Raw genomic sequence first — 11,199 nt, forward strand, 5'->3', positions numbered from 1 at the left:
GGCCAGCCTGGACATCATTCAGCTTTTTGTCCACCATCCTTAGTGGGTGACTTTTTTCAGCCCATGGTCTCAAGATAGCTGCCCCAGCTCCAGCCTCAAGTCTGCAACCCATGTAGAAAGATAAAGACCAAGAGAAGGAAGACAAACTGAATAATCTCGAAAACAAAGTATTTCCAGAAATCCCTAGCAAACTACCCACACAACTCAGAACTATGTTACTGGTCACCCCTAATGGCATATTTTAGCTGGGTATGGTGCCACCCTGAACAAAATTGGGTTTTTCATAACTAGGACAAAGGAGAGAGTGTAGACAAATAGTGTCCCTGCCACACACAAGGGCCAACAACAGCAGGGACGCCTGGTGTCAGGACTGACCCATCACAGGAGAGGGAGTAGGTAAAGCCCGTGAGCAGGTGAGTGTGTCTATACCGCATGCAGCAGGAAGACCGAGGTCCTGGAGGGCCTGTGTGTGAAACTCGAGTAGGGCTAAGGCCAGGACAAGAAGCCATTGGGGCTTCAGCTTGGAGGAGCTACAGAAAAAAGAGGCAAGTAGACGAAGGCATGAGTGAGTCTTCCCAGAAGGTTCTAGAAGCCAAGATGGCAGCTCATGGCAGAAGCCTGAGGAAAACAGGGACTTCTGCTTCTGACCAGAGGCCCACCAGTGCCACTTCCTGGGTTCTGGGGGCGTCTGAGGCCTAGTGACTCAGCGCTGTCTCCTGTCCTTCCGCCCTCCCAGCTCCCCACATCTGCCCCCACATTCTTTTGGGCTTTTGCTGGCCAGGGTTGGTTTTGGTGGTAGCTCCAGACTTTCCAAGCCAAAGGCCTGGGGGCGGCATTGTTGAGAGGGTGAGGAAGACATAGGGCTGATGCAGGAGTTGGCAGGTCGCCGTCCTTCCGGTGTGAGGTGAGGCGACCCATGGAAATGCCCCCCCACCCCACTACAATCGGTTGATTTCTACTACAACCCAAATTTCCAGTTTATACAGAAACATTCATCTCAGCTCAGTTGCATTTAAGGAGAGGCATATGCCTTTTCGTTGTCTTTAATTACATTTGGAAAGGATGATTTAGCAACAACACTTAAAGTGGTATTTTGTGACAAATGTAGAATCAAAGTTAAGTATGTATTTAGGCATCAGACAGGGAAATCCTGGTTCTATGAAATGAGAGGAATTTCTACTTTTTTTTGGTAACTATGTAGTTCAGGCTGGTCTTGAACTCATGGTGATCCTCCTGCCTCAGCCTTCTGAGTGCTGGGATTACAGTCATGCACCACCATGCCCAGCTTTTTGCATATTATTTTTAAACACTGATGTTGTTTGTTCAGTCCTGGAAACAGAACCCATGGCCTCATACATGCTAAGCATGTGCTCTACCACAGAGCTCCATCCCTAGCCCCAACACTGAGATTTAATAACTGAGGTTTTGTGTATTTCTAGTCATCCTTTGGTGTCCAGTGGGGAACTGGTTCCAGGCTGCACCTGGGATACTAAAATCCACAAAGCTCCAGTCTCTCACGTAAAGTAATATAGTTTTGCATACAGCGTATACACACCCTGCAGTAGACTTCTAATCACCTCCCGATTATCTGCAGTATCTGATGCAGCGTGAACGCGGTATAACTAATTGTTACAGTGTGTCATGAAGGGAATGACGGGGACAAAGTCTGTCCACAGCCAATGTGTGCCCCAAATACTTTTCATCTACGCTTGGTTAAATCCACAGATGTGGAGCTCTCAGAGGCCGACAGCAAGCCCACACAGATCTCAGGTTATGTTTCCAAACAAGCGAAAAGACTGCAAACTGTAAAGCGCACCTTAGCAAACAGCATAACACGAGGCGGTGTGAACTTTATCCACAACAAATGACAAGCGAAGTTAGACGTCATGGTCATGATATGCTCGGTTTTCCTATGGCAAACATTTAATTTGGAGCAAATGAAGACAAGGAAGCAGGCTGAGAATACGCAGGCGATGGCTCATGTGTAGAAAGCTTCTGCTTGGGTTGGTGGGGCCTGCACGCTCATTGTCAGGAACCCTGATTTTCCTTTCATCGCAGACTGGTGAAGACAGACTTCGGAAAGCAAAAAGGATCTTGGAGTGTGTGCCAGCTGCTTGTAGATCCCAGACGAGGGACTGAGCCATGAGGAACTTGGGAGTTTAAAAAAAGTTTAATAAACACTCTATCTTTTAAAATTGACAGCGGATAATAAATGCTTTTCTGCCTTGACCGGCTTGAACCACCTGGTCCACCAAGACAAACCTCATTTCCTCCCAAATCCGCACTTGCCGAGCCTGGATCCCCAACCTGAAGGGCCAACTGTACAGCTGGCCGCCTCCTGCCATTGTCCCTGTCCTGAACCAGGGAAATATCATTGCTGTGGCCGAGAGAATCCGTCATGCTGTCCTTGGGCCAAGATGAACTAATCCTGCGGTCCCGCGGGGAGCTGGAAAATCGGCAGCTGGAGAAACACATGGTTCTGCGTTTCCAAATGGTAATGAGCACATTTCCCTGATCCGGGGTATTTTCTACTGCGTTCCCGCCCGAACGCCACAAACCTGCTCCTGGAATGCAGCAAGTTGAGAAATGAAACACAAATACCCCAATCGGATCAGCTTCTTTCTGGCCTTTCATGGTATTGTTTATAAAACTGGATTTGAGAAAGTAAATTCCTTTATAGGCAAGGTTTAAGATTCCTCTCTCTTCTCTTTCTTTTTAAGCCCAGAAACTGAACTTTTCATACTAGCAGGAAGTTGGCTGTCGGGCTCTTTAAACAGAAGGACACACCTGATGTGTCACGGCCAGATGCACGAGGTTTCAGTCCCCTCCCTTGGGTGTCCCTCATCTTGACAGAGTCTGAGTTTCCTTTTATGGAATTGGGACAACGGAGGGGAATGTGAGGTCCAAACACCTGCTCCCTGGAGGGTGTGGCCTTCTGGAGGACTCCATGTCCAGCCTTGACACTTCCCACCATCTGCTCTGAGTCCCTGTGAGCTTCAGTTCCCGCCCTTTTACTCACATTAGACGCTGATGGCCTTCATGCGACGAGGGCCTCCTGTCCCCACCAGCTATGGTCCAGCCTTCTAAGAACAGCTCTGTTCTATTTCTAATGCATATTCTTCTGTCAGACACATGTGGCTGTAAACTGGGGCTTTCAAATCCAACTTTGACGGGGCTGTGGCGGTGCATGCCTATAATCCCAGCACTCAGGAGGCTGAGGCAGGTGGATCAGTGTGCATTCAAGGCCAGCCTGGGCTACGTGGTAAGTTCAAGGTGAGACCCTGTCTCAAAAAAGACAAAAAAAATAATCTTGAACAAAAGCCACAGATTGCTAGAGATATCATGCGTTGTAACAATGAACGCAGACTACAAACATGTTCAGGGTGCAGCCACAAACGTGGACCATGTTTGTGGCCTTTCAGGAAACCCTCAGGAAGGCCTCTACTCTCAGCCATACCCGGGGACGTGACACTCAGTGCATGTCATCTGCTTCTCCCCAGGGCAGAAGGTACCTGCGTCCTATCAGCTTCAGAATCCTGGGTTCACTCAATAGAGAACTCAACCTAATCCCACTGTGAGGGCCGGGTGGTCTCCTCCTACTGGACCTACAGCTGACATCTGGTGTCACGGGGTGGGCACCACCAGGCATAGAAAGTCAGGGAGCAGCAGAGAAGGTCAACTTTCTACTCTCGTGGCTGGGACAGACGGCTCATGGCCTGAGGCTGGAAATTCTATCTATAGAATTTACATGACCTGGGGCCTTTCCGGCTCAGTGATCACGGAAGTCTCCCGGCTGTTGCCAAACACATCTGCCCAGATGTAGGGACAACTCGGCCCAGAGGGAGTTGGGAAACTGAGTGTCTCAGTGACTTTTCTCTCTCATTGCTGAGACAAAATACCAATGCCCAAAATTAAGGAAGGAAAGGTTTATTTAGCTCACAGTTTGTGGAGGTTTCAACCCATACTTGGTTGGCTCCAAGGCAGGGTGGCATGGCAAAGGAGAAAGTTCATGGTGGAAGACAGCAAAAGCAACAAGAGCAAAAAATGGAGAGAGAGAGAAAGAGAGAGAGAGAGAAAGAGAAAAGACTTTCTGTCCCTTGTATTGCATGTAGGTTACCTGCCCTAGGGCAGGTGTAGTGCTCACACCCATAATCCCAGCATTGGAATGACTGCATGAGGCTTTGGGAGGGACATCTAGACACAGACTATAACACTGAGGAACCTTACTGAGAACTTTACTGAGACTTAGAGAGTCGTTACATCAGAGGACAGCGGAGGCCTGGGAGCAGGTGGCATACAGGCCATCTTCGGGAGATGTCAGTGGACACAGACCAGCTCTGAAAGGACAGAGGTGCTTATGTGAAGCTGTAGCTCGGTTTCGTCCAAATCCTCTTCTCCAAGTACTGCTGGGTTCAAGGTGTCTGAAAAGGATTTTCAGGAGATCTGGAAAAGCAGAGTGTGGCAGACAGACGCACAGGGCCTGTGGGTCCCAGGGAGTCCCCTGTCCCCTCTGCCATCACAGCTGCCCTGCCCTGGGCTCGGGATGTAGGTGTGGCCGCTCTGATCTGTCAGTAGCTCCCAGCATTTCTGTCCACTGTGCTAGGTTCTTGACGGCACTGTGTCGGTGCTGGGGAAGACGTTCTCTTCTGTTGTAGACAAATGGTGGCCATCTAGGCCAGGCTTTAAGATGCTTATTGAAGATGTAAAACATGTTGGGGAGCGGAGAATAAAAATGGTAGTGATTAGGGGAGATAGTGATGGGTTCGTTGTTTTATTTGCTCGGTTTCTGGTATGTTTGAAAATGTTTATGGTAAAGATAGGAGCCATCTGTGCCCATGGGGAGAAAGGAACCTTTCTACATTGCTAGTGGGAACACAAAGTCATCCGACCATGCTGGAGATCAGTGCAAAGAGTCCTGAAAAAACTGAACTAGCACTTCCATGTGATCCAGCTCTTCCTCCCCAGGCATCTTCCTGAAAGAGTTAGCCAGCGTACTGGTGCACGCCTCTAATCCCAGCACTTGGGAGGCTAAGGCAGGAAGATTGTTGTGAGTTCAAGACCAGCCTGGGCTACAAAATGAGCTCAAGGCCAGCCTGAACTGCATAGGGAGACCCTGTCTCTGGAAGACCAAAAAAAAAAACAAAAAAAAAAAAGTTAAAGACATCGTGTTACCATGATCCATGCATGATTATAGCTGCACGATCATAGTAGCTAAATCTTGGAAGCTGCCTATATGCCCATCAAAAGATGAATGGATAAAGAAACTCTGGTGTTTACACAATGGAGTACTACTCTGCCATAAAGAAAGACAAACCTGAGTCATCTGCAGGGACATGGATTCACCTTGAAACCCTGACATTCAGTGAAATAAATCAGACACCCAGTTTAAATAGTGCATGGTTGCTCTTCTATGAGAAACCCAAAGTGCAAATAAGTTAAACAGCAAAATGAAAGATAGATAATAGAAAACAGATTGATCATTTGCAAGTGGGATGGGGATCAAGGAGGTAGGGATAAAAAAGGAATGAAGATGTAACCATTCCAACCCCCCACAGTGAATGGAATCATTATGTATCACCAACATGGACTAGTAAATATTTTTTTAAAATGTTTAACTGGGTGTATTGGTGCATGCCTGTAATCCAAGCACTTGGGAGGCTGAGGCAGGAGAATCATTGCGAGTTAAAGGCCAACCTGGGCTACAAAGTGAGTTCAAGTCCAGCCTGAACTGCATAGTGAGACCCTGTCTCTCAAGAAGACCAAAAAAAAAAAAGTTTGAGAAGTAGTGACGGGGCTGGGGATACCTCAGGGGCATAAGCACTTTTCTGGCAAGTGCAAAGTCCTGAGTTCGATTCCAGTACCAAAAAAAGAAAAAAGAAAAGTAGGGAATAAGCTAAGAAAATGAAATAGATCCCAAAGAAAGCCCACCCTACGCCCCTGCCAGCGCCAGAGCCGCATTAGGCAAAGTTGCATAACTGGAAAATTCTTCAGCTCTTCTTGAGGATGTGGGTTAGAGAAAGGAAAACCAGAGTGTGGCCAGTGGCTGATTAATACAACTCACACCACAAGAGAGGAAGGAAACCTGCCAGCTCTGAGGGTTTAGGACTGCTTTTGACTATGAGTAATCGGCTCTCGCATGTGTGAGCCGGCCTTGTTGTTCTTATAAACAAGGCTCAAAAAAAAAAGAATTGGTGGAATTCTGACACTCATCCAAGCTCTTGAATTTTTTCAGAGATTTTCAAAGGACAAAATTTCAGACTTAAGTATGCACTTTTGAAAGGTGCCTAGTGAACTGTAATCTTAAATATTAGTTGAGATCTAAAGACTTCAAGGAAACGCAAAACAAAACCTTGAACATCTCGGGCATTGTTTTGGTTAGGGGAGAAGATGACCGTGTGGCCTGGGCCAAGGGAAACAGCAGAGAGGGAGGCCTGGAGCCTCGGCCCTGTGTTCTGCTCCAAGGCCGCACTTCTTGGAAAGGGACTGACTTTGCTCCCTTCTATCCCGGCTCTGAGATTGGATCGTTTTAGGATCTGACTTGGTGGCCACAGCTTTTTAGGGACTTTAAGCCAAACTCTTCCCTCTTTTTCTGTCTTTGTCTTCCTTCCTCTCTTTTCTTCTCCTTCTCTTTCTTTCTTTTCCTGCTGTCTTTCTGGATTAATAAAACAGTTTTAAAGCAGGGAGATGTCACAAAGAAATTTTAAGCAAAAGGAAGTATGTCATATTGGAAAACAGTTTATTGGTATTCATAAAAATGTATACAGGTAGTCATTCATGGAGAGAAAAAGTATAAACTTGATAGAGAAATAAAGTCAAGAGGAAAAAGGCTGTAGAAATTGGTTGTTTACACTTACTGTCACTGTGGATCCCCTTTTGGGTACGGAGTTGTCAATTTTTGAGAAGATGAATTTTGAGGTGATGTGGGAGAAAGGAATGCATTTTATAAAACATTGTGGTGAAGCCCATCACTGACCTGTGATTAGTAGGAGTTTTAAGTGTGTTATTAAAATTCTGTAACGGACAGTTAAGGGAATTACTAGAGAGAAGTGTACGAGCAGACCCGATTTCAGTGTAGATTTTGTCTTTATGAAATGAACTTAAAAGAAGAGGTTACAGGTAAAGTTTGAACGGAAAAGCTTACCACGGTAGTCCACACCTGCTGTTTACATCCTTTGTGGCGCCTACATCTTTCTAAGCTTCTCAGCAGATCAGTGTTGAACACTTCCACTTCATGGTCACTATGGAATCAGAGGCCGTCATACAGGCAGCTGACTTGTCTGTTTTCTTCTGTCTTTTTCCATGACTCTATCTACCGCCTCATCTTGATTTATAAGCAAAACCTGGAAAACCTACAAAATGAATATTTTGTGGTGTATCTAGAAATAGCACAGAAAATACGGCTGTTATTTTTGGTGGAGACAATTTTGTATAGTTTATTTCAATCTAAATAAAATGTGAACTTTGAAAAAAAAAAGAAATGTATTGTTTATATGTTAGATTTTTTTTAAGACAGGGTCTTGCTGTGCAGTTCAGGCTGGTTTGGAACTCACTATGTAGCCCAGGCTGGCCTTCAACTTCTAGCAATCCTCTTCCCTCAGCCTGACCAGCTCTCAGAATGTTTTAGAAGCAGTGGAAGTGACTCTTTGAGCCCTGTCGCAGGATGGGACAGCAGAGAGGGCAGGAATCAGAACCAGGGCAGGACAGGGTGCTGAGGACAGGGGCAGTTTGAGGGACACAGACTCAGGAACACAGGAGGAGAGCTCCACAGCTTGCACCAGGCCAGCTCAAGCCCCAGCCCATGGCCCACAGCAAAGTGACAGTGCGATGTCACCAGTTCTCTAAGTAGCTCAGGTGCTGGTGGATTCCCCGGAAGGAGGCCAGACTGAGCCTCCCTAAAATGCACCCTGTGGCGTGAGGCTTATTTGACATGAAGGCAGCTATGAAGTGACAAACACAGGAGGGAATTTCCTGCCTCCTTCAGCAGCTAGGTGCAGACCCCACCCCCAGGGTGTCTGTCACCTGGTGTCAGGCAGAGGACAGCACTCTTGTCACCAGAGAAGGGGTGACACCAGACGGGTCTGTGTGAATGGAGCTCGCTAGACGCGTGCTGGTTGTCCATCAGTCCCCATGTGTTTCCTGGTCACCTCCCCGTGCTCCCCTGTCCCTTGGCTCGGAGCGCTCTTTCCCTTACTAAAATGACCGTGCAACCCCTTTGCCCTGGCCAACTCTGGGGCAGACAAATGTGAAGTTTTGCCTCCAGAGATACACAGAAGATGCAGGTCGGTCGGAGACCTCTGGGGCAGCCAGGCCTTGGGCACACAGCTCTCCGGGATGCTCAGGACCTTTGAGGCCAACCAAAGCAGCCTGGAGTCAGGGGTGAGCACTTACCCAGTGTGTGCTAAGGCTCTGGTTCAATCCTCAGCCTTGCTGAAAACAGACAGACAGACAAAGAAATAATAAATAACCAGCACGGGCCTCCACTGTTCTCAGCAGAAAGCCAAACACCAGGCTGCCCTGTCTGTGTCTCATCCCATTTTCTGTAGCTACCACAGAATAGTTGAGGCAGAGAGGTTTATAAAGGAAAGAGGTTTGGAGTTCATAAAGGAAGAGAGCTCACAGTTCTTGGAGGCTGGGGGTCCAGGGTCAGACAGCCGTACCTGGTGAGGGCCTTGAGCTGCTTCATACATGGGGGGTACGGAAGGGGGAGAGGAGGAGGCATCTGCACAAGGCAGGGTGGAGATTCTGAGACAGCTGGCCCTTCCCAAGATGCACAGCAATCTCGCCTTCCCAACAGCAGCACAGGAAGACCTGGGGCTCAGGATGTGGACTTGAGGACGCCGCCACCCACAGCAACCTGTTTGTATCATGACACAGCTGACAGCTGCAGTAGTAGGGCAGCATCTTTGTACACCATATGTTTTTAAAAAACAGTTATACAAGGAGTGATAACTGAAAGACTGAGGTCATGAGTAGCTACCCTATTTAAAGAATAAAACCATCTGAATACGAGATACTGATTCTCACTTTTTAAATCTGACAGATACCTTAAAAGGTGTCCCTTTCTGGGATATGACCTCACAAGCACCTGGAATGACACGCGGGCTGTGTGACGTCCCTGGCCTACGGTTGCTGTGTTCCAGATGGAGGCTAAAATTCTTCATCCCAGCCAAGCGTGGTGGTGCACGCCTGTGATCCCAGCACTCAGGAGGCTGAGGTAGGAGGATCGCCATGAGTTCAAGGCCAGCCTGAACTATATAGCAAGACCCTGACTCAAAAATAAATAAGTAAATAAATAAATAAATATAAAATAAAACCTCTTCATCCTTTTCCCATAACTGGCTCCCAGTGAGGTCAACACATGGGATAGTGTGGTCCTGCCAATTCCAAAATGGTGGAGGCCAGCAGTCCAAAATGTGGACTTGGGAGGGGACAGGACTAAGCTGGGGCCACCGGTGGCCAACACAGATAGGGTCTGATAGGGTGACAGGTGACACTTTGTTGCAAAGGTGGAAACCAAGAAAGGGAGCCCCGAGGACGTGGGCGGCCCTCCCTGAGCATCCCCCACCTCCCTGTTCATTTCTCTGCTCTTCCCCTCCGCCTGTGTGGGTGTCCGAGGCCAGGCGAGGGCAGAGGAAGTGTACTCGGGGCTCTGGCTTTGCGGGAATTGCATATCTCAGAGGGGGATGGACCCAGTGTGGTGTCAGGTGGGTGAGGGGCACCCTGACGGGGTCTCGGAGTCCACGCGTGTGAGAAGGATACTGGGACACAGGCCGTTGAGAGTAAGGTCAGGAGGGCCTCTGTGTGCGGCCGAGCTGGGGCAGGTGTCTGCGCTGGGCTTCGGGCCGCAGGCGTCCTGGGTGCCCTCCTCGGTGGTGAAGGCTGGTATGACAGGGACTGATGGAGTAAATCAGCGTCTGTGGAAAGATGGGGGCAGGGGCGGGAGATGAAGTGTGGGAAGGGAGGAGACGAAAACAAGGCCTGCGATGCTGGGCTGGACTCCGCGGTGCGGTGTAGACTAGGGGGTCTCAGTAAGAGCAGATGCAGAAACGGGTGTGTAGGTTTACCTGCATGGACACGTGTGCAGCCCAGCCCCACTCCCAGGGTCACGGGGCTCGATAGCAGGGCGCTCACCTGGCTTAATTAGGATCTGTGTCTCCAAAGCCTTCTCCACCGAGGGCTCCTTGGAGGAACATCAGCTTCTGGACTGGGAGGGGCGGTAGGAAGTAGGCCAGAACCTGAAGTCAGAATGACCGCTGGAAGAGGCCAGCAAGTGTGGGACAATTTCAGCACCAAAAAAGAGATGGTAACATAAGCCAGCCTGCTGGGTGGGATGGAAAGCCACGAAGCCACAGTGGATTAATGGTGAGTCCGCTGAGGACAGATGTGTCTTTAGGGACCTCTGTCAAGATGCAGCTCGTAGTGAGATGGAATCTCAGTGTTGTTTAATTTGCTTTTCTCAAACATCCAGACATGTTGAGCACTGAGATTCCATCTGACCCCAGAAAGAATAGCCAGCACCAAGAAATCAAATAATAACAAGTGCTGGAGAGGCTGCAGGGGTAGGGTGGGCAGGACCCTTCTACGTTGCTGGTGGGAATGTAAACTAGTACAACCGTTACAGAGATCAGTGTGGAGATTCTGAAAAAACAAAAACAGAAACAAAACTAAAAATAAAAGTTCCATGTGGCCCAGGTATTCCCTTTCTAGGTATCTTCCTGAAAGGGTTAAAGACATCATATTACCATGATACATGCATACCATGTTTACAGTAGCACAATCATAACAGCTAAATCTTGGAAGCATCATATCTTTCCATCAACAGGTGAATGAATGAAGAATGTGATATTATACACAATGGAGTATTACCGTGCCACAAAGAAGGATAGACCTGAGTCATTTGTGGGAAAATGAATGCCATAATGTTAAGTGAAATAAACCAGACACCCAGTGAAATATTACATGGTGTCTTTTACATGGGAAACCCAAAGTATAAAGAGCAAAATAAAAAGTAACAGAAACTAGGGAGATAGGGGGTTCTCCAATGGGGAGGGGATCAAGAGATGAAGGGGGTAGCGAGGGAGGGGAGGGGAAAGGATTAAAAAGGGAATGAAGGGGCTGGGGATTTAGCTCAGCGGCAAAAGCGCCTGCCTGGCAAGCGCAAGGTCGTGAGTTCGGTTCCCGGTACCGGAGAAAAACCAA

At 48.1% G+C, this 11,199-nt stretch overlaps 1 protein-coding gene and 2 long non-coding RNA genes across 3 annotated transcripts in view; all 3 read right to left on the bottom strand.

Moving 5' to 3' along the window:
* Positions 1-1,319: 1,319 nt before the first annotated feature.
* On the bottom strand, positions 1,320-2,940 carry LOC106146599. Its single transcript, XM_013504150.1, has 2 exons — positions 2,263-2,940; positions 1,320-2,150 (listed from the first exon to the last, which is right to left on the bottom strand). Exons 1-2 carry the CDS (start codon positions 2,632-2,634, stop codon positions 1,911-1,913), a joined length of 612 nt encoding a protein of 203 aa, XP_013359604.1. The 5' UTR covers positions 2,635-2,940; the 3' UTR covers positions 1,320-1,910.
* A 1,419-nt stretch (positions 2,941-4,359) lies between these two features.
* Positions 4,360-8,746, bottom strand: LOC102029973. Its single transcript, XR_263953.2, has 4 exons — positions 8,658-8,746; positions 8,389-8,427; positions 7,142-7,349; positions 4,360-4,443 (listed from the first exon to the last, which is right to left on the bottom strand). It is a non-coding gene; the product is annotated as an uncharacterized LOC102029973 (long non-coding RNA).
* A 626-nt stretch (positions 8,747-9,372) lies between these two features.
* The window catches only part of LOC106146597, a 2,309-nt gene continuing 482 nt past the window's right edge, over positions 9,373-11,199 (bottom strand). The window contains exons 2-3 of the long non-coding RNA XR_001231098.1: positions 10,132-10,204; positions 9,373-9,914 (exon numbers count right to left, since the gene is read on the bottom strand). This is a non-coding gene — a long non-coding RNA (uncharacterized LOC106146597). The remainder of the gene's footprint in view (positions 9,915-10,131; positions 10,205-11,199) is intronic.

Source organism: Chinchilla lanigera, unplaced genomic scaffold (assembly GCF_000276665.1).
Source record: "Chinchilla lanigera isolate Chin_1 unplaced genomic scaffold, ChiLan1.0 scaffold00085, whole genome shotgun sequence".
NCBI lineage: Eukaryota > Metazoa > Chordata > Mammalia > Rodentia > Chinchillidae > Chinchilla > Chinchilla lanigera.